The following is a 17,351-nucleotide window of genomic DNA, read 5'->3' as shown; positions in this document are numbered from 1 at the left end:
AAATCTATTGGTTTCTCCTCTGCCAGAATTGTATTTTTATCCAGAATACCATTAACTCATGAAGCTGATGGCTCTGGTCTCTCCCTGCATGCCTTATGATCACTGCCTTTCATTCCTACCTTCAGGAATTAAATCACACTCAGTCTTTTCATGAGAATGTTTTCCATGGAATGTTTTAGCAAGCCAGTCCATTTTAGAGTTACAAAATCAGGTTTTTTTTCCACACTAATTATCCAAAGTTATTTGTGCAACTGAAAACTGAATGTAACTAGGATAAGCTGGTTCATTATTTATACTTACCTCCACGAGTTTCCCAATGGAGACGTTGGAAAATTCTTTAAGGATCTCCTTGGATGGCAGAAGATAAACATTTCCTTCTCCATTGTAGCCCACCCCGCTGACCTGGGGGAGGGAGAGAGAGATGGGAAATTTCCCCTTTGCCAGGCAGGACTGGACTGCAGATGTGTGCAGGGGGCTGCACTCAAGAAAATTCTCCTTTTGAAAGAGTGCAGGGGTTCTTCTTTGTCTCTCAAAGCAAGGCAGACAGTGGCAATATCACATTAAAATGGCTTTTTAGGGACAAAAGGAGTCAATTTGTCCTATGGGGAACTTGTTTGCTGTTATTCCAGAGGTCTCCTGTAGCTCAGGGGAGGGATGCAGACCTTTGGCAGCAGTGTTATCTCTGGGTTTGTTCAAGCCCTGCCCTCCTGACTGTCTCTCCTCTGCCTCACATTTTGCATTTTCCCTCATTTTGCATAGAGAGGAATGAACCAAGCAGAGAATGAAGCTGCTCTGATAAGAAATATTCCTCCAGGACATGGACCAGCAAGGCTCAGTGTCCCCCTCGAGTCAGGAACGGGAGTGAGGTGGCACAGACTCTCGGTTTCTTCAGGAGGTTAAACTGAGTTTTATTGAAAACCTATTCTATTATACACCATTCCAACACAGGTGGGCCTGACTGGTCATTTAATCAACACCCCTGGCTAATTAAGAGGACACCTTTTGGTAAACATCTTATGAGAAAACAACTGTTCAAAGCACCAGCTACATGATTGTTTTAATTCTTTCTCAAAACTCCCCAGAGCAATTCCTGGGAAAGTTTATCTGGCTTTCTCTCTCTGAGCAGACTGTCACATCCACAGGTCAGTGTCAGATTTCAATATTTGCAATAACTGCAGGGAACAGCAGCTTGTGCCAATGAACATCTCTGTGGCACTTGAGCCATTCTGCACCCTCAGCCCCACCTCTGCTTGTCCCCAGGGCTGTAAAAATCCCTTCTCTGTAGGGAATGGGACAGAAACTGCTGGGTTTGGAGCTGGCCAGCCTCCCTGGTTGGGTTCTGAGTGAAGCAGAGGTGGATTCAGTGCTGCTGAACTGCAGCAGGAGAGGCTGGGGAAGCTGCTCAGCCCTACCTCAGCCTGGCAGCCGTCCGAGGCCAGCAGCCGCGTCACCGTCATCTCGTTGGCAGTCAGGGTGCCCGTCTTGTCCGAGCAGATGACATTGCAGCAACCTGGGGCAGGGATGGCTCGAGTCAGAGCTGGAAAATGGTGCAGCCCAGCAGAGAGATTGAAAAGAGGGAGAACAAGTTGCACTCGTGGTGTTTAAGCTGCACCGGTGAAAGGGGGAAAGATGGAGAAGCAGGTGAGGTTCCTAACAGGGAACGGAAGGGAAGGGTCTGAGTGCACACTGGGGCGTTGTGAGCATCATTTGGGTGTGAGGTGTGCTAGGGGACACCTGAGGAGGGTCACATTGTCTCAGTCGGTGTTTCTGAGTTTCAGTATCTCTCAACAGAACAGTTGCTCTGTTCCAAAAAGACCCAATTCCCACCCTGCCAATTAAGCCTTGCTTCTCTAAATCAGGAAGAGCAGCCCTTCCCTGCCCCACCAAGGGACTGTGAGAGGAGGTGGGGTAAAGGCTGTCACAAAAAACACTCAGAGAGCATATCTGAGAGCATAAACTGCCCCTTTGCTCTGCTTTGTGCTAATCCTGATCCAGCAAAGCACATTTTTCCAGAGCCCATTTACGAAATACCACAAAAGGGTCAATTAGCAGAGGAACCACTTTCCAGATAGTTTCTACTACCAAGAAAGGAGGAAATTAATACAAAACAAGCATCAGGCTCCAGCTCCCTTCTGAGTGTGAATATCTTTCCTGGCTCTGGAGGTGATCACAGTGCTCAGGCACTGACCCCATGAGCACAATGACCTCCAGGTAAAAGCCTGGGGAGAAAATAAAACAGATTGGGCTGCAATTAAATGAATCACACTTTTGAAGGATTAGCAGACAGCAAAGCTGTGACCTCCAATACCTCATTTTCAGTGACTGATAATTAAAGAAGAAGGATTGTTTTTCTCCTTTTCAGAAGTTTCACAGGCAGTTTTGGCTGTGCCTTCTCTGCACCCGCAGTTCCGTGGGCGCAGCCCTAGCAGAACAAATTCCCTCAGGAGGGAAAAGCTGTTTCAGATGTCCTGGGTCAGGGCAGAGACAATAAAATCAGGGTGATAAGATTCCTTAACTGCAGAACAAACAAGGGCAGTTCAAACAATAGCAGTGTTTCCTAAGAGAACAGGTTTTAGCTGCAGCAGATTTTGGGAGCTGCACGGAGCAGCCTTGGTGTTTGTTGTGCCTTTAATGAGCAGTACTAAGGAGACACCGTGTCTCCTCCTTCATATCCCTGCCACCCTGACCCAGGGCAGAGCAGCAAAGCCTGGAGTGCAGCCACCTGGGAGTGAGGGACAAATTAAAGATAAGGGGAGGTGGAAGAGCAATTCCATCCCGGTGTGTTGTGCCCTGAAGCTGTGAGGAGGTGCTGGACACCTTCTCAAGGTCCTCTCTGTCCCCCTCTCTGTGACTTTTTGGACATCAAGGAGATGGCCACCCAGCCTGCAGAAGGAAAAATTGTTTTGTTTTTGCTCAGGAAGGGGCTGGGGAGGTTTTTTTAGCCAGACACTGGAGAAGTGGATGGGTGGATCTGCAGGAGGATCCCACAGCATGGAGAGCAAGGAGAAACCAAGATTTTAACCCAATGTGTGTCTGGGTTGCACCATTCCAAGCATGTGCCTGTGTTCATACCATCAAACTAAGGGAGAAGGGTGAGAAACACAAGGTAGAAAATGTATTTAATTCTGAGTGGGTTGCTCTGTCCCACTAAGCCTATTCCAAATTTACTTTTCTGGATGACACCAAGTCTCCTGAGGCCAGCCCGTGGCTGTCCAGCTCAGATTTTGGAGCCTGGCAGGTGACCAAGCCCTCTGCAGCCTTACCTAAGGTTTCTACTATGGGCAGCTTCTTCACAATCACCTTTTTCTTGGCCATGCGCAGCACTCCCAGCACCAGGGTGACGGTGACCACGATGGGCAGGCCCTCGGGGATGGCAGCCACGGCCAGGCTGGGGACAGCAGAGACACAACAGCCTCAACACAGCGACCAAAACACAACTACTGACCCAAAGGTGCCAAAGGGACATTCCCAGGGCTGGGTTTTCCTAAGGGGAAAACCACTGGGACTGCTGGCATGCTGGGAATACAAAAAGCAGGATTTTTATCCAGCCCTTTGACCTCTTCCTGGAAGATTTCAACAGAGCAGTTATTTTTTTTCTTTACATTGGCAAAGAGCAGTAATTTCTGGCTAAGCAGGGATGCAGAGGCTGGATTTAATTTCATTTATTTAACTTTCTGAGGATGGGAGTTGAATATTCCTTGGCATCAGGGCTCACACGCTAGCCACTGGCTCCTGGCCACGTGCAGCCCCTCACCTCCTCTCTTACCCCACAATGTGAGGGACAGAACCAGCTCCTCAAATGTCCCCATCATCAAAACCTGCAACACCTGATATGCTGGAAAAATCCATCCCCAGTCTGTATATTGGATATTAGATATTCCTTAGGAAACTCTGAATGCTTCTAGGCATGTGCAAAATGTAATCCAGGAGACCTTACAAAACCATAATCTGCCCTCCAAAACTCAGAATGAACCACTTTCCTTTGCTACCACATCCCCTGGGAGACAGGAGAGTGGCACTGACTCAGTTTGGCTTCTCTGTTGTCTCCTCACCTGGGACTGTTTTTTTCTTTCCATAGAACACTTTTTTTTTTTTTTTTTATGAATTTATTTTAGAACCATGACAACACCAAGTTACCAGGTTTTATGGGCACTGCTGAAAACACACTTTTTATTGTGTTTGATTAAGAAGCTGTGCATGCTTCTTTATGCTGTATGAGGTATGCATTCCTTTCTTTAGATGTAAATCCAGTAGGAACAGCAAAGAGTAATATTTGCTGTTTGTACACTCCCACTAAATTCACAGCACAGATAGAAAAGGGCATTCACAGCAGGATGAGGTAGAGATGCCAGTGAAGATTTTCAAGATACCAGTTTATAAAATTAAATAAACCCTCAAGCTTGGTTTTGTTATTTTCCAGTCTGTTTAAACCTCACGTTAATTTTTCCAGTGCATGACAAATACGTATTTATGAAAGGTTTAGCTCAAGTTGTCTTATGTGAAAAGTCCATTGGTTTGAACAGGGAATTCCTTGGGATGTTTCATTAGAAATTAAAGGGAAAAGGGCTCTCCACTCCTCACCTGACTCCAATGGTGAACATGCTGAGGAGACGCTTCCCTTGCAGCCAGCCAATGAGCATTATCAAACCTGGGGAGGGTAGTAAAGGATCTGATTAAAAAAAGAATTTCAAAAATCCCTAACCTGTTTTAGCTGATGTTGCAGAACTAAAAATGCAATGAGGCACCCTGAATCTCTCCTTCAGTGTCTCTGCTGGAACCCCTAAAGTCCAGGGAACCCAGACCCAGCAGTGCTTTTGGAAGAGCAGCCCTGCATCACACTCACCAATTATCCCAAAGGAGAACAGGGTGAGCTGCTTCCCCAGCCTGTCCATGCTCTTCTGCAGAGGTGTCTTGGGAGTCTGGAAAAATGAGAGATTCCTGGTTTTCCTTTGGTTGCTGTGTGGGATGAGGAGATGACGGTCAGCCCAGAACAAGTGTCCCACACCGTCCTGGTTGGCAATCCCTGGTCCCTTGTGCTTTTCTCACCCTCCAACAGGCCTGCCCTGTGCTTCTCTGTCACTTTGGTGTGGCACTTGTTGTGGCAAAAGCAGAACTGAACCCAGTGCATTGACTCCTGGGACTGCTCCTGCTCACAAACTTTCACCCAGGACACCCAAAATTTCCCCAGACAGGGACTGTGTTACCTCCTCGGCCTGCATCATCTTGAACACCTCGCCAAACTGGGAATTTTCACCTGTGCCAATAACCACACCCTGCAAAAGGGAAAAAGGAGAGATGGAGGCGGAAAAGCCTAGAGAATCCCAGACTGGTTTGGGTTAAAGGGGACCTTAAGCCTCTTGTTCCACCCTGCCATGGGCAAGGACAGCTTCCACTATCCCAGGTTGCTCCAAACCCTGTCCAACCTGGCCTTGGGCACTTCCAGGGATCCAGGAGCAGCCACAGCTTCTCTGTGTGTCTCACCACCCTCGCAGAGAGGAATTCATTCCCAGTATCCAACCCAACCTCTGTCATTCACCTTTTCCTGTCACTTGTCATGGTTTGACACTGGCACAATGCCAGCGCCCCCATGAAAATGCAGCCCCTCAATGGAACGCTGTGAAATGTGATCAGGAAAAAGAGCAGAGCAGGCCCAAGCTTAGTAACAAGGCAAAAAAACTTTATTAAGCTACTACTAGTATACTACTATAAAAGAAAAAGAGAAAGAAAAGCACACACAAAATCCAAAATGAAAACCTTTCAAAACATTCCTCCTCCCCCACCAATTCCAACAAACCACAGTGAGACACAATGCCCACACCAAAAGAATCTGTAATTAATGCCCTGGAAAAGATCAGCGATGTCAGAACTCACTTTGCCTTTCCCGTATCGCACCAGGGTCCCCATGAAAACCACATTGCTCAGCGTGGTGATGTCCCCAGCTTCCAGCAGGACACCCTCAGTCTTGTTGCAAGGCTCGGCTTCTCCAGTAAAACTGGATTCATCCACCAGCAGATCTGTAACCTAATTAACAAGGTGCATTTCTGGCACTGTTAAGACAAGGAGTTTCCCAGCCAGGCTCGTTTCCAGCTGTATTTACCTCGATCAGCCTGAGGTCTGCAGGAACCCTGTCCCCCACAGACAGGTAGATGATATCTCCAGGCACCAGCTCTCGTGCTAGAAGGTGCTGCAGTTTTCCTTCCCTTAGGCTACACGAGGAAAATGGAGAAAACAGAAAGGGAAGGGTGTGTGGAACCCTCACAGGAATAAAACCTGTGAGGGTTTTATTCCTTCTGCAAGACTGGGAATGTGGCTGGCAACAAAGCAAGAAGCCTTGCCCCAGAGAGCTTCCAATGTAAATAAGAACAGAAAATATTCATAACAATGAGCAGAGGATTATGTTCAGCTTGGGCTTGGCTTTAATATGTAAATAGATGGGCAGGTTATGGATGATTTACATTTCAGAAGTGACTTAAACATTATTAAACAGTAGAGGAGCAATAAGAAGTTGTGCTTTCATGCTTTAAATAATAAATTGCAGACTCTTGAACCTAAAAAGAAGCTTTTGAAAGCTAGAATTACCCCTGACATTCCACTGTTGCATTCAAAGTGGAGCCTTCCAGGCAGCAGGATGCTTCTGGTGTCATATCATAAATAAACAAAGAACCAACAGTGGGGTTTGTAAGCTCCAGGGTGAACTTTGGACCAGAAGAAAACCCCACACCTCTTTGGCAGGGCAAGGCTTCCCTGAGCCTCACAATTTATCTGCTGGCCGTGACAAAAGTGATTTGCAAAGACATCAATAGGAAAAATGTTTCCTGTCATTTCCAGCGCTGATAACAAACATCAAAGCCGTGGGGAAAGCGGTGTCTGATCCACCCTGCAGCTGCTCCATGGGCTGTGACCTGGCTGGTTTTTGTGTGCAGCACCAGGTAGGACAGGAACCCCATCCCACCTGCACCTGCACTCGGATTTATGCCCAGCTCTTGTGGGGGAAAAACTACCCTAAAGCAAAAAAAAAAAAATACGCAGGTGAGGTTCTTCCTGCCTGGGGAGACAGTGACATGCAGGATGCTGCAGGGATGGGGAGCAGGGTTTTTCTGGGACCTCCTGTCTCTTAGCATTTATTCAATTCCACAGGGTGCCTACTCCTTATTTCTAACTTCTTCCTAATAGTTACACAAAAATTCTAATAATTTCTGATCAATACCAATTATTTCATCCCTGTGACACGGAGCTGCACCCATTCATGGTGCCTCCAGAGACCAGGTTCTCACTGTGTGCACAAGAACCTGGAATAATTCTCTTCTCCTGTTGGTGCTGCCCTCTCAGCCCCAGCCCCTGCTGCAGCCACGTCTCACCAGTTGCACTCGGGGGGCACCAGCTTGTTGAGCTCTTCCAGAGACTTTTCCGAGCGATATTCCTTTCAAATGAGAAGGGAGGAGAAAGTCAAGTTACAGGGAGGGCTCTGTAACAGCCAAGTGACAGGGAGGGCTCTGCACAACCCACCTGGATGAAGGCCACGGTGACCACGATGAGCACGGCCTGGGGACAGAGGGGTGTGACAGGTGAGGGCACAGAGACGGGGTGGGGACAGGACAGGGGCCACCACCATGGGGACAAAGGACAGGCAACACCCACCATGAGGGATAAAGGACAGGTGACATCTTGTCATGATGTCGGGGGACAAGTGACGCCCACCATGGGGACAAAGGACAGGTGACACACCTGCCATAGGGGTGGGGGACAGGTGACACCTGCCATGGTGTTGGGGGACAAATGACACCCACCATGGGGGATAAAAGACAGGTTACACCCACTGTGGAAATCAGGGACAGGTGACACCCACCGTGGGGATGAAGGACAGGGGCCACCATCACGGGGACAAAGGACAGCTGTCACCTGGGTGATGGGCCACCACTATGGGGATAAAGGACAGGTGACACCCACCATGGGGATGGGAGATAGATGTCACATAGTGGGGTGATGCAGGACAGGTGACACCTTCTATGGTGATGGGGACAGGTGACACATCCCATGGTGATGGGGGACAGGTGACACGTACCATGGTGATGCTGGCAGCGTCCTCGTACTCCTTGGTGATGACACTCACTAGAGCTGAGGCCAGCAGCAGGAGGATGAGGGGGTTTTTGAACTGAGAACACAAGGGAAATATGGAATTGAAGCTGAGCTGGCTGCAGACCCAGCAGGAAGGGAAGGGTCCCAGTAGGAAGGGAAGGGTCCCAGCAGGAAGGGAAGGGTCCCAGTTTTTCATGGAATGAGTGATAAAGTTCTGGCCTGGCTGCCTGGGGAGGTGGTGCAGTCACCATCCCGGGTGTATTTAAACAAGCCTGGATGTGGCACTGGGTGCCAGGGTTTAGTTCAGGTGTTAGGGCTGACTTGGACTTGATGATCTTGAAGGTTGCTTCTGACCTTGTGATTCTGTGAATTCTGTGAAGTTCACACCAAACCCCATCAATCCCCCCACTTTTCCCCTTTTTGCTCCCCTTTGCAGACACAGAGCTGATTCCAAAAGCTTCTTAGATGCACAATAAGGACAAACAAAACCTTTACTGTCTTTTTAGAATCTGAAACCAAAAATCCTCTTTCTTCTGCTTTTTCATTTTTTTCTTTAATTAATCTGCCCAAATCTCCACTGAACCGAGGGCTGTGGGAGTCAGCTGCTCAGTTGTTTCCCTTTTAAACAGAGATTTTGAGGCCCTTTTTCCTACCTGAGAAAATTACAGCCCTGTTTAACTGATGTGGGAAATGATGGAAAGGAATTAAATGGATAAAGATAAATCTGCCTGCTTTGTGCAACAGATGTGTGGTGATGCTCAGCAGGAAAGCCAGGGTTTAAGTTTATTCCTGGCTGGATCCAAAGGTGAAAGTCCCTCCCTTTCTCTTTAGAAAACCGAGGCAAAGGGGATGATTACAAAAATAGCAGCTGGAAAAAGCCACAGCAAGGGGCTGCTGAGGGCTGATGCTCAATGCAGGGTGTGAATGGTGCAAGAGCAGAGGCACCAAAAGGTTGCAGAAGGATCAGAGATGTACCAACAAATCCCTTTGGTGTCCCTGTAGGAGAAACTGGTTCTAAAAGCTGAGCAGAAAACCCCACCATCTTACTTTTTATCAGGAATAAAAGAATCCTTGGAGAGATTTAGTGATCCTTACCAAAAGCTTGAAGAATGTCAATCATTAAAGAAAGGGATAAATCGTGAAATAAAAATGAAGTCTTTCAAAGCAGCTCAAATCCTTGTGATTCAGCTAAGGAAGATTGGTCAAATCACTGGTTGGAAATGAAAAATAAAAACAGACAAACAAAAGGCTCTTCTTGTCTGGTTAAAAGCTCTCAAAGAAAAGTGAAAGAAGTATTAAATACTGATGAGAAACAGTTAATATAAGCAAAACTCAAGAATAACTCAGCTAGGGAAAGAGAAGATAACAAATATCACTGTCTGCCTGGCTTTTGGGGGCAGTTGGAGTGAAATTGTGGATGTCAACGGCACCATTTCTGAGTGTACCTGTCACTGGTGTGTCACTGACAGAGACCCTGATGCCTCAGGTTTTAGATTTTATATTTTTCTCATTCTGTGCTGCTTCAGTGTGTGGGTCTGGGTTTCACACGAGGGGATGCTGAGCTCTGTGCACAGAGCAGGGAGACAAAACAATTCCTGCTCCAGCTGGGCACCAAGGACAAATGATCCAAATCTCAGCCCAGGAGCACAAACACCGTGGGCTGGAGAGAGAAAAACAAGCAGGATGGGACTGCCTGGGCTAAAGCTGGAATGGGACAATGAACTCCAAGGTGCCAATGGAGCAGAATATATAAAAGTGGGAGACCCCATGACCAATTGTCCTTTTCTATTTAATTTTTTTTTTTGAGGCCATTTTGGGTTGTGCTGCCCAAGGTGGATCCATGGAGGCCTTCTAATAAATCCCTATTTTATTCTTTATCTCCATCTAGTCTCTGTTCTAGGTCGGCCTTCGCCAGGCATCAACCCTAAAACTCCCCCTGAGCTCCACAGCTGCCCCTTTTCTGGAGGGACACCAAAATCAGAGCATCCTCCAGCCACTAGTGGCTCTCCACAAACCTTTCATGAATTTCTCACGTGCCTCAAAGAGAATAAACATGCTCCAACAATCAGGCCCCTGATCTACAGCATTTGTGCAAAATGAAAAGGCTCATTTCTGTTTGCAGATGTTATCTGCGCCCTGGGTGAGCTGCAGAGGAGCCTCACAGTGGTTTTTTCCCAGGAGAAGGAGCAGTTCTGTGCCCAGGGCACAGCTTGTTCCGAGGCTCAGCCTCTGGAAGTTGAAACCCTGAATATTTCAATGCAGGCACACGCTCAGAGCAAGCCAGCCAGGTTTTGTTTCTGCCAAGAAATGAGGATCTGTGCAGAAAATCAGAAAATTCTTACCTGGTCCAGATATTTCTTCCATATTGGCTCCGTGTTCTCTACTGAAAATTCATTCCAGCCGTGTTTTGACCGGCGCTGGAGCACGGAAATCTCAGAGAGTCCAGTCTGTAAGTCAACCTAGAGGGGAAAAAACCCCAAACCCAACCCAAACATTTCCTAGTACAGCTACAGAAAACTTCTTATGTCAAATTTATATTAAAACCCCATTAGCAGACTAGGCAAGATCTTCATGGCTCAGTCCCACATGAAAAAAATAAATCTGTCTGTTGTTTTTCTGTTTAAATATGCATTTTCATTAAACTATAAAATTTTACCATCAACCACCACAGAAACCCATAAAGTAAACACAAATTAATTAAAAAAAAAAGTATATTTCTAAAAGGGAGAAATTATGTTGTAAATTACAAATTAGAAATGTAAAATAGTAAAATAAAGAAGGATTTTCTGTTTCAACTATGTATTTAAAGAGAAAAGAAAAATAAATACGCCCTGACAAAACTCAAAGGAAACAAAATGAGAAGGGATAAATCCTTTTCTGCCTGCATTTGAAAAAATACTGAGGTCAGAACCCAAAATATAGCCAAGCACTAAAGGTTTCCCTGATGGTGGGCACCCTCAGAGGATTCATCCCACAAAAAGGCAGAGGAATTGGGCACCCCAGGAGTCTGCAAGGCAGTTAAAGGCTGATTTTCCAGGTCAGGCCCTTCCCACAGGCAGATCCCACATTCCCAAGGGCAAATCCTTACGTTTAGAGCTCTTGCCAAGTCCTCCTTGTGGCATTTACAGGCGTCCTTGGGGGGCAGGACTGCCACCTCCTTCTCCTGCTGGATGATTTTCAGCTCACACTCCTCCTGGGGCTGAGAGAACACAGCAAAGCAAGTGGTAGGTGAGAATAATGTTAATTAAAGCTTTCCAGCACCTCCTTGCTTCTTCCCTTCATCTTCATCCCCCTCCCTCCCCTTGCCAGTATTTAATACGTCTTTCATCTCTCTTTGAGAGCTTTTAACCAGACAAGAAGAGCCTTTTGTTTGTTTGTTTTTATTTTTCTTTTCCAACCAGTGATTTGACCAATCTTCCTTAGTTGAATCACAAGGGCTCCTTCAGTCACTGCACCACTTCCAGAATCTCAGTGCTTCAATACCAGCTCTAATTAATCCTGACCACAGCCTTAAAGGCAGGGACAGCTTCTCATTGAGGGGAGAGGCTGTGAGGAGCTGGGGAACCACAAAGAGAAGCTCTTGGTGCTGATCAGGAAAGGTTTGTGCTGATCAGGAAAGGTTTGTGCTGTTTGAGGTCTCCTGCCCGTGTCTCACAGCCCAGACTCAACGCTCAGAGCAAGGAAAACACCTTTCCCTTTCTAAAAACATAACAAATGAAGTGAGAATATGAGCTAGAAATGTGAAGTGAGAAGCAAAATCTCCCCTCCTGTGTCCAGGGCTGTTTTGCTCCACCACTGAGTCTGCAGCTGCCTCCCAGCAGGGTAAACCCTTCCTGCCCCATCCACCCTCAGCATCCCAGTCCCCCCTTTCAATTCCCTCCATTTCCTTCTCTCAAATGCACTTCCCAGAGCAGCAGCATCCCCAAAATCTCTGCCAGGCCCACGATGGAGGCACTGTGATCAGGCTAAGTACAGAGAGGGAGAAATCTCCCCCTTCCCAAGGGACAGGAGCTCCAGTCCCTTTTCCCTACATCCATCAAGCACAGGAGTGTGTGTTCACTAAGAAAAGGAGCCCCAGAGAGCGTGGCAGGCATTTGGCACCAGCTCCCAGCACCCTGGAATGTTTGCTGTGGGATGCACTCAGGTCTGGCTCATCCTCCTGCAGGGGTATTTGGGAACTTGGCCCTCCCTTGAATATTCAGGAGCTTTCTAGGAACATCCAGGGGTTTGCAATCTAAACCCTGAGATAAATGCAGAAAATCATAAATGCAGAAAATCACAAATGCAGGGAATAATAAATGCAGAAAATATTAAATACAGAAAGCTATAAATGCAGAAAATGATAAATGCAGAAAATGATAAATGCAGAAAATTATAAATGCAGAAAATCACAAATGCAGAAAATGTCCTTGGCTCTTCTCTCATGGAGTTGGTTTCAGCCTTGGAGTTTCTGGAGAGCTCGTAGCATCTCTAAGCCCTGCTCCTGGACCAGGCTTTAGCCATGTCCATCTGTTGCTGCCCCTTTTTATGGCCATTTTCTCAGCTGCCAGCACCCCCCTGCTCCCAGTGGAGCAGCTCCCTGGGACCCCTTGGTTTGGGCAGGGCTCACTTAGAAACCTTTTTGTCCCAAGAACAATCTGCCTTTCCAAACCCCCAGCAATTTGCCCAAAATCTCCACGGATTTTCCAGCTCCCACGTTTCCCTCAAGCTGGTGATCCCATTTTGCCCAAAGAAGCTGCAGCACTGCTCCCCTTCTTGAGCCATCCTAGCACTGGAAATCCTTATTTCCACATCTCCTTAACAGACCTCTTGAGAAGGGACAAAAATCCCCCTTCCATGTTTGAAACTCATGATTTATATCCCTGCTTGGGTGTCCTGGTTGTACAAATCCCTCAGGTCCCTGTATCTTTGTTGACATCCAGACACTGAAATCCCAGGAGCCACTTCTGGAGATGGAAGGGTTTGGTGGGCAGAAAACACGAGGCTGCCATGGATAGACACATCCTGGAATTCACAGATTATTGTGGCCTCTCCAGGCTCCTCTGTGCTGCAGGTGACACAGGTATCAAGGTACAGCTCTGCCCTGGAGGAGTTTAAATTTTAATGAAAGCAGCTGGAAGGCAGGAAGAGACCTGGACATGCAGATAACATACCTGCAGTCCCCAAGGGAAGCAGGGCCCGGCTCTATCAGCAATATTTACCTTCAAAAAGGTGTGGAGGAAATGAATGAAGGCTCTGGATGTGTCTGAGCCCTCTGTGGCTCCTCCAGAAACGCTGGCAGCTCCCTGCTCCTGGCAGCCAGGGCTGCTGTGACAGGAACAGCTTTATTGGGGTGAGCTCACGTGCACTGCTGAGCCTACACCTGAAAGGGCTTTTCCCTCATGAGCATGGCACAGCTTTTCCCACCAGAACAGCCCCTGGAATGGCTGTTCTCCCATCTCCCTCCTCCTCTGCACGTGCTGCCTCTGCAGAGCCCCTGTGCCCCAATCCCATCCCACCCCATGGATGTGGGGCAGCAGGCAGTGTCCTGTGCAAATTCCTGCACAAACCAACCTCCCCTGGAGCATTACTGGCTTTTGTATTTACCCTGCAAAGCAGATGGGGGTTCCCCACAATATCCATTTCCACTTAGAACCTTTATCCCTTCGACACGGGAGCGCAGACTCAGCGCAGCAGGGCAGGAAGAAATAACAACAGGGGAATGATCAGTTTATCTATTGCTTTGTGAGATCAGGAGATACTGGAGGCTGTAAAGAGCAGCTGGTGTGGCTGGGAGCCACCTTGGAGGTACCTGAGCATCCCTCATCCCAAAACAATCCATCAATTGTGCCACTGAGCAGCCCATGTGGAAGAAAGAGAGCATGGGGCTTTCTGCAGAGCACACAGCCCTTTTTGTGTGCCCTGGCAAACTGCCCAAAATATCAGTTCTCGGGATTTCCCCCCACCTCTGCCTGTGCTGAGGCTTTGCATATTCTTTTCCCTGCCTTGGCTTACATTGGACCAGGTGGTGGACTGCAATCCAGAGTGGGATGGATTAGTCTACATGAAGCCCTTCCAAATATTAAACTTTATCCCTGACAAAAATCCAATAAATCAATCAAACCTTTTTTTTTTTTTTTTTTTTTTTTGGGTAGACACGGCAGGCAAAAAAGACCCATGTTCCAGAGGTGCAGGCAGAATGCAGAATCCAGCCTAGAGCAACCCTCAGGTGAGGAGCTGCATTGCTGGGCTTCCCTCTCCAAGCTCCCAGTCCTTTCCCACCACCACCACCATGATGTCTGCACCTCCCACACAATTTCCCACTCCCCTGTTGTGCACATCTATCAACAGAATTCTGATATTTTTTATGTGAAGCAGAAATCTGGTCCCCTTCTTGCAGACACAAACCCCAAAATTGTCCCTTTGATTGCTCAAGAGGCCCCAGGTTTTCCAGTAAAGCTGATTTTGAGCACCCAGATGCAGACCCTTAAGAGTCCTGCCCTGGGCTGTGCCCACCAGGGTGCCGAAGGTAGGTGGGCAGAGGGAAAGGAGGATGTAAAGAAGCAGTGCCCAGGCTTTTCTCCCACTTTCACACACACTGGGGTGCTCAAAAGAGAAATCTTTTGGCTGTTCTTCAGATCTCTGCAGGAAACACACAATTCTCACACACTGTAAATCAGAATTCCCCTGGTTCTGAACGGGGCACTGCAGGAAGGAGTTAAGCCATGCCCAGCAGAGCCTGGGCACAGGCTGGGTGTGTGCCAGGGCAGTGCCCTGCCATCTCCATGGCCACAGGTGAACGGGCCATCACCCCACAGCCACAGCACGGGGCTTTCCTTCGCAGGAAATGCTTGTGAAGGCATTTCCTCACAAACACTCTGGGCATTTATCCTGCCTGGAGTCCCATCACATCACCTGGAATCACACCTTTGTGGCCCAGCACAGTGCTTTGACTAAAATATTTATAAGATTGAAAGTGCTCCGCAACTATTTTCAAGTAAAGAAGCAAAATGCCATCGAGTAGGGGAAAAATGAGTCATTTACCAGCCTAAATCATACTCTGGGAATAAGTTCTTGATTTACCAAGCTCTTATTTTCATTTTACACTGCTGTCTACCTCCTAGCCCGTGCCAAAGCTCTCCTCACCTCCCTCTCCTGTTACACACAGGCCACTCTCTGCAAGGACCAGAGCTAAAATTCAAGAGGGGTTTAGATTTGGAAGCAAATACATGTCACTGTTTATTTTGGCACAGCACAAATGTGCAGCCTAAGAAGAAGCCAGCCTAATTGCCAGTGGCCTCCTGCCTACGTGCAGTCAGAAATCTCAGCTTCCCACCCAGCCAGGCCACAGGGACTTTCTGTAACCTCATCAAGATCTTCTTCTCCTGGGGTTTTGAGCTCTGGGTGAGCAGTGCAGAGCAGCATCACCCGATGCACTGCACAGGGTAGGAGTTCAGTGTCTCATTTTCTCTCCCTGTGACACTGACCCACTGCACACTGGACAGACCAGACTCAGAAAGTGGAATAGCTGAAATGGTATCTGGGAAAGGCCTCAGTCACTCAGGAAAAGCTCATGAATCTCTCCAAGTGTGTGGATGGAGCTTGTTGGGAGTGGGAGTAAGGGCTAACCCCACGTGCTGAAGGAATTAAACAAATGGGGTTCACGTGGCAGAGCACCCAACCCATCTGCCATGTGGCATTAAAAATGGGGCTTGAGCCATGGGAACCGTGTGCCGAGCAAATAATCAGATAATCCCAGCCTGGAGGATTTTGTGGTGAAAACCCAAGGAGAACAGCAAATATGTCACCCAAACCACCTCTGGCCACTCCATCTGCACCGAGGACAGGGAGAGGACATCGGTGCAGTATTTCCAAGCAGACCCTGCAGCTCTGAGCCAAAACTCTCCTTGGCCACTGGCTACCAGCCCTGACTGCAGGAACAGCACAGAGGGGTGCAGGAATAGCCCAAGGGTCAGAGCCTGAGGTCAGAGATGGAGGGTCACAGCCCAAGGGTCAGAGCCCCAGGGTCAGAACCCCAGGGTCACAAACCCTATGGTCACAGCCTGAGGGTCACAAACCCCAGGGTCACAAACCCCAGGGTCACAGCCACAGGGTCACAGCCCCATGGTCACAAACCCCAGGGTCACAGCCCAAGGGTCACAAACCCCAGGGTCACAGCCCCAGGGTCACAAACCCAAAGGTCACAGCTCCAGGGTCACAAACCCCATGGTCACAAACCCCAGGGTCACAGCCTGAGGGTCACAGCCCCAGGGTCACAAACCCCAGGGTCACAGCCCCAGGGTCACAGCCCAAAGGTCACAGCTCCAGGGTCACAAACCCCATGGTCACAAACCCCAGGGTCACAGCCTGAGGGTCACAAACCCAGGGTCACAAACCCCAGGGTCACAGCCCCAGGGTCACAAACCCCATGGTCACAGCCCCATGGTCACAGCCCAAGGGTCACAAACCCCAGGGTCACAGCCCCATGGTCACAGCCCCTCTGCCAGTGGCCAGCTCTGGTGGCAGGGGTACCCTGGGGACAGAGGAGCCCTGCTCTCCATTTCCCTGTTGCTCCCACACTCCGGAGAGCTCCCACGGCACTCCAGGGCTCTCCCGCACTCTTCCTCAGTTCAGCAGCTCCCCAGAGCAGGCAGCAAAGCTCCTGGGCAGGATTCGGGCCTCAGCTCTTGCATTCCTGCATAGAAACAAGGCTCCCCATGGCTCCAGACCCTGCAAGCAGCACCCAGCTCATCCCCACTCTGCCCGGGCTCGCACGGAGCGGGGCCAGCGCCGCGATCTCGAGTTACCGGCGGGACAAAGCGGGACAAGCGCACCGAGCCAACCCCAACCACACCGACTACTGCAGCAGGTCCAGGCACGGGCAATCCTCACCTCCTCTTCCGCCTCGCCGCTTCCCAGGGGCTGATATTTCTGCACGAAGCGGAGGAAAGACCTTTTCTGGAAGAATTGGGTGATGCTCCCTTCGCCCATCTTCGCCGCGCCGCGGAGCGCCCCGGGCCGGGAGATGGGGACCACCGGGGCCGGGAGATGGGGACCACCGGGGCCGGGAGATGGGGACCACCGGGACAAGCAGCTTGGAACCACCGGGATAAGCAGGTTGGGAGCAGCGGCAGGGCTGGCTCCGGCTCCCCGGGAGCTCGGGGTTACCTGCAGGGAGAGAAGGCACCTGGAGCTGCCAAGTCACGCCTTCCCCCGGAGGTGCGCGCCCTCCGAGCTGCGCCCATAAAAGCCGGCCGGGGAGCCTGGCTCTGTGTGACACCGGGCTGCGACACCAG

General features: G+C 49.1%; 1 protein-coding gene across 2 annotated transcripts in view; it reads right to left on the bottom strand.

Moving 5' to 3' along the window:
* ATP2C2 (ATPase secretory pathway Ca2+ transporting 2) overlaps positions 1–17,351 on the bottom strand; it is a 27,807-nt gene extending 10,456 nt beyond the window's left edge. The window contains exons 1-14 of one of the 2 annotated variants that reach the window (XM_072934218.1): positions 16,948–17,351; positions 11,165–11,275; positions 10,419–10,535; positions 8,063–8,152; positions 7,507–7,542; positions 7,359–7,420; positions 6,098–6,206; positions 5,872–6,021; positions 5,205–5,273; positions 4,844–4,919; positions 4,582–4,648; positions 3,264–3,388; positions 1,413–1,510; positions 301–402 (exon numbers count right to left, since the gene is read on the bottom strand). In XM_072934218.1, the coding sequence (XP_072790319.1) occupies positions 301–402; positions 1,413–1,510; positions 3,264–3,388; positions 4,582–4,648; positions 4,844–4,919; positions 5,205–5,273; positions 5,872–6,021; positions 6,098–6,206; positions 7,359–7,420; positions 7,507–7,542; positions 8,063–8,152; positions 10,419–10,535; positions 11,165–11,275; positions 16,948–17,046 (1,311 nt within the window). In that variant the 5' untranslated portion in view covers positions 17,047–17,351. The remainder of the gene's footprint in view (positions 1–300; positions 403–1,412; positions 1,511–3,263; positions 3,389–4,581; positions 4,649–4,843; positions 4,920–5,204; positions 5,274–5,871; positions 6,022–6,097; positions 6,207–7,358; positions 7,421–7,506; positions 7,543–8,062; positions 8,153–10,418; positions 10,536–11,164; positions 11,276–16,947) is intronic. The other variant, XM_032750417.3, reaches the window with a different exon arrangement.

This window comes from Taeniopygia guttata, chromosome 11 (assembly GCF_048771995.1).
Source record: "Taeniopygia guttata chromosome 11, bTaeGut7.mat, whole genome shotgun sequence".
Lineage (NCBI taxonomy): Eukaryota > Metazoa > Chordata > Aves > Passeriformes > Estrildidae > Taeniopygia > Taeniopygia guttata.
Note: the sequence above shows the minus strand (reverse complement) of the source record. Positions and strands in the feature narration are given on the sequence as shown.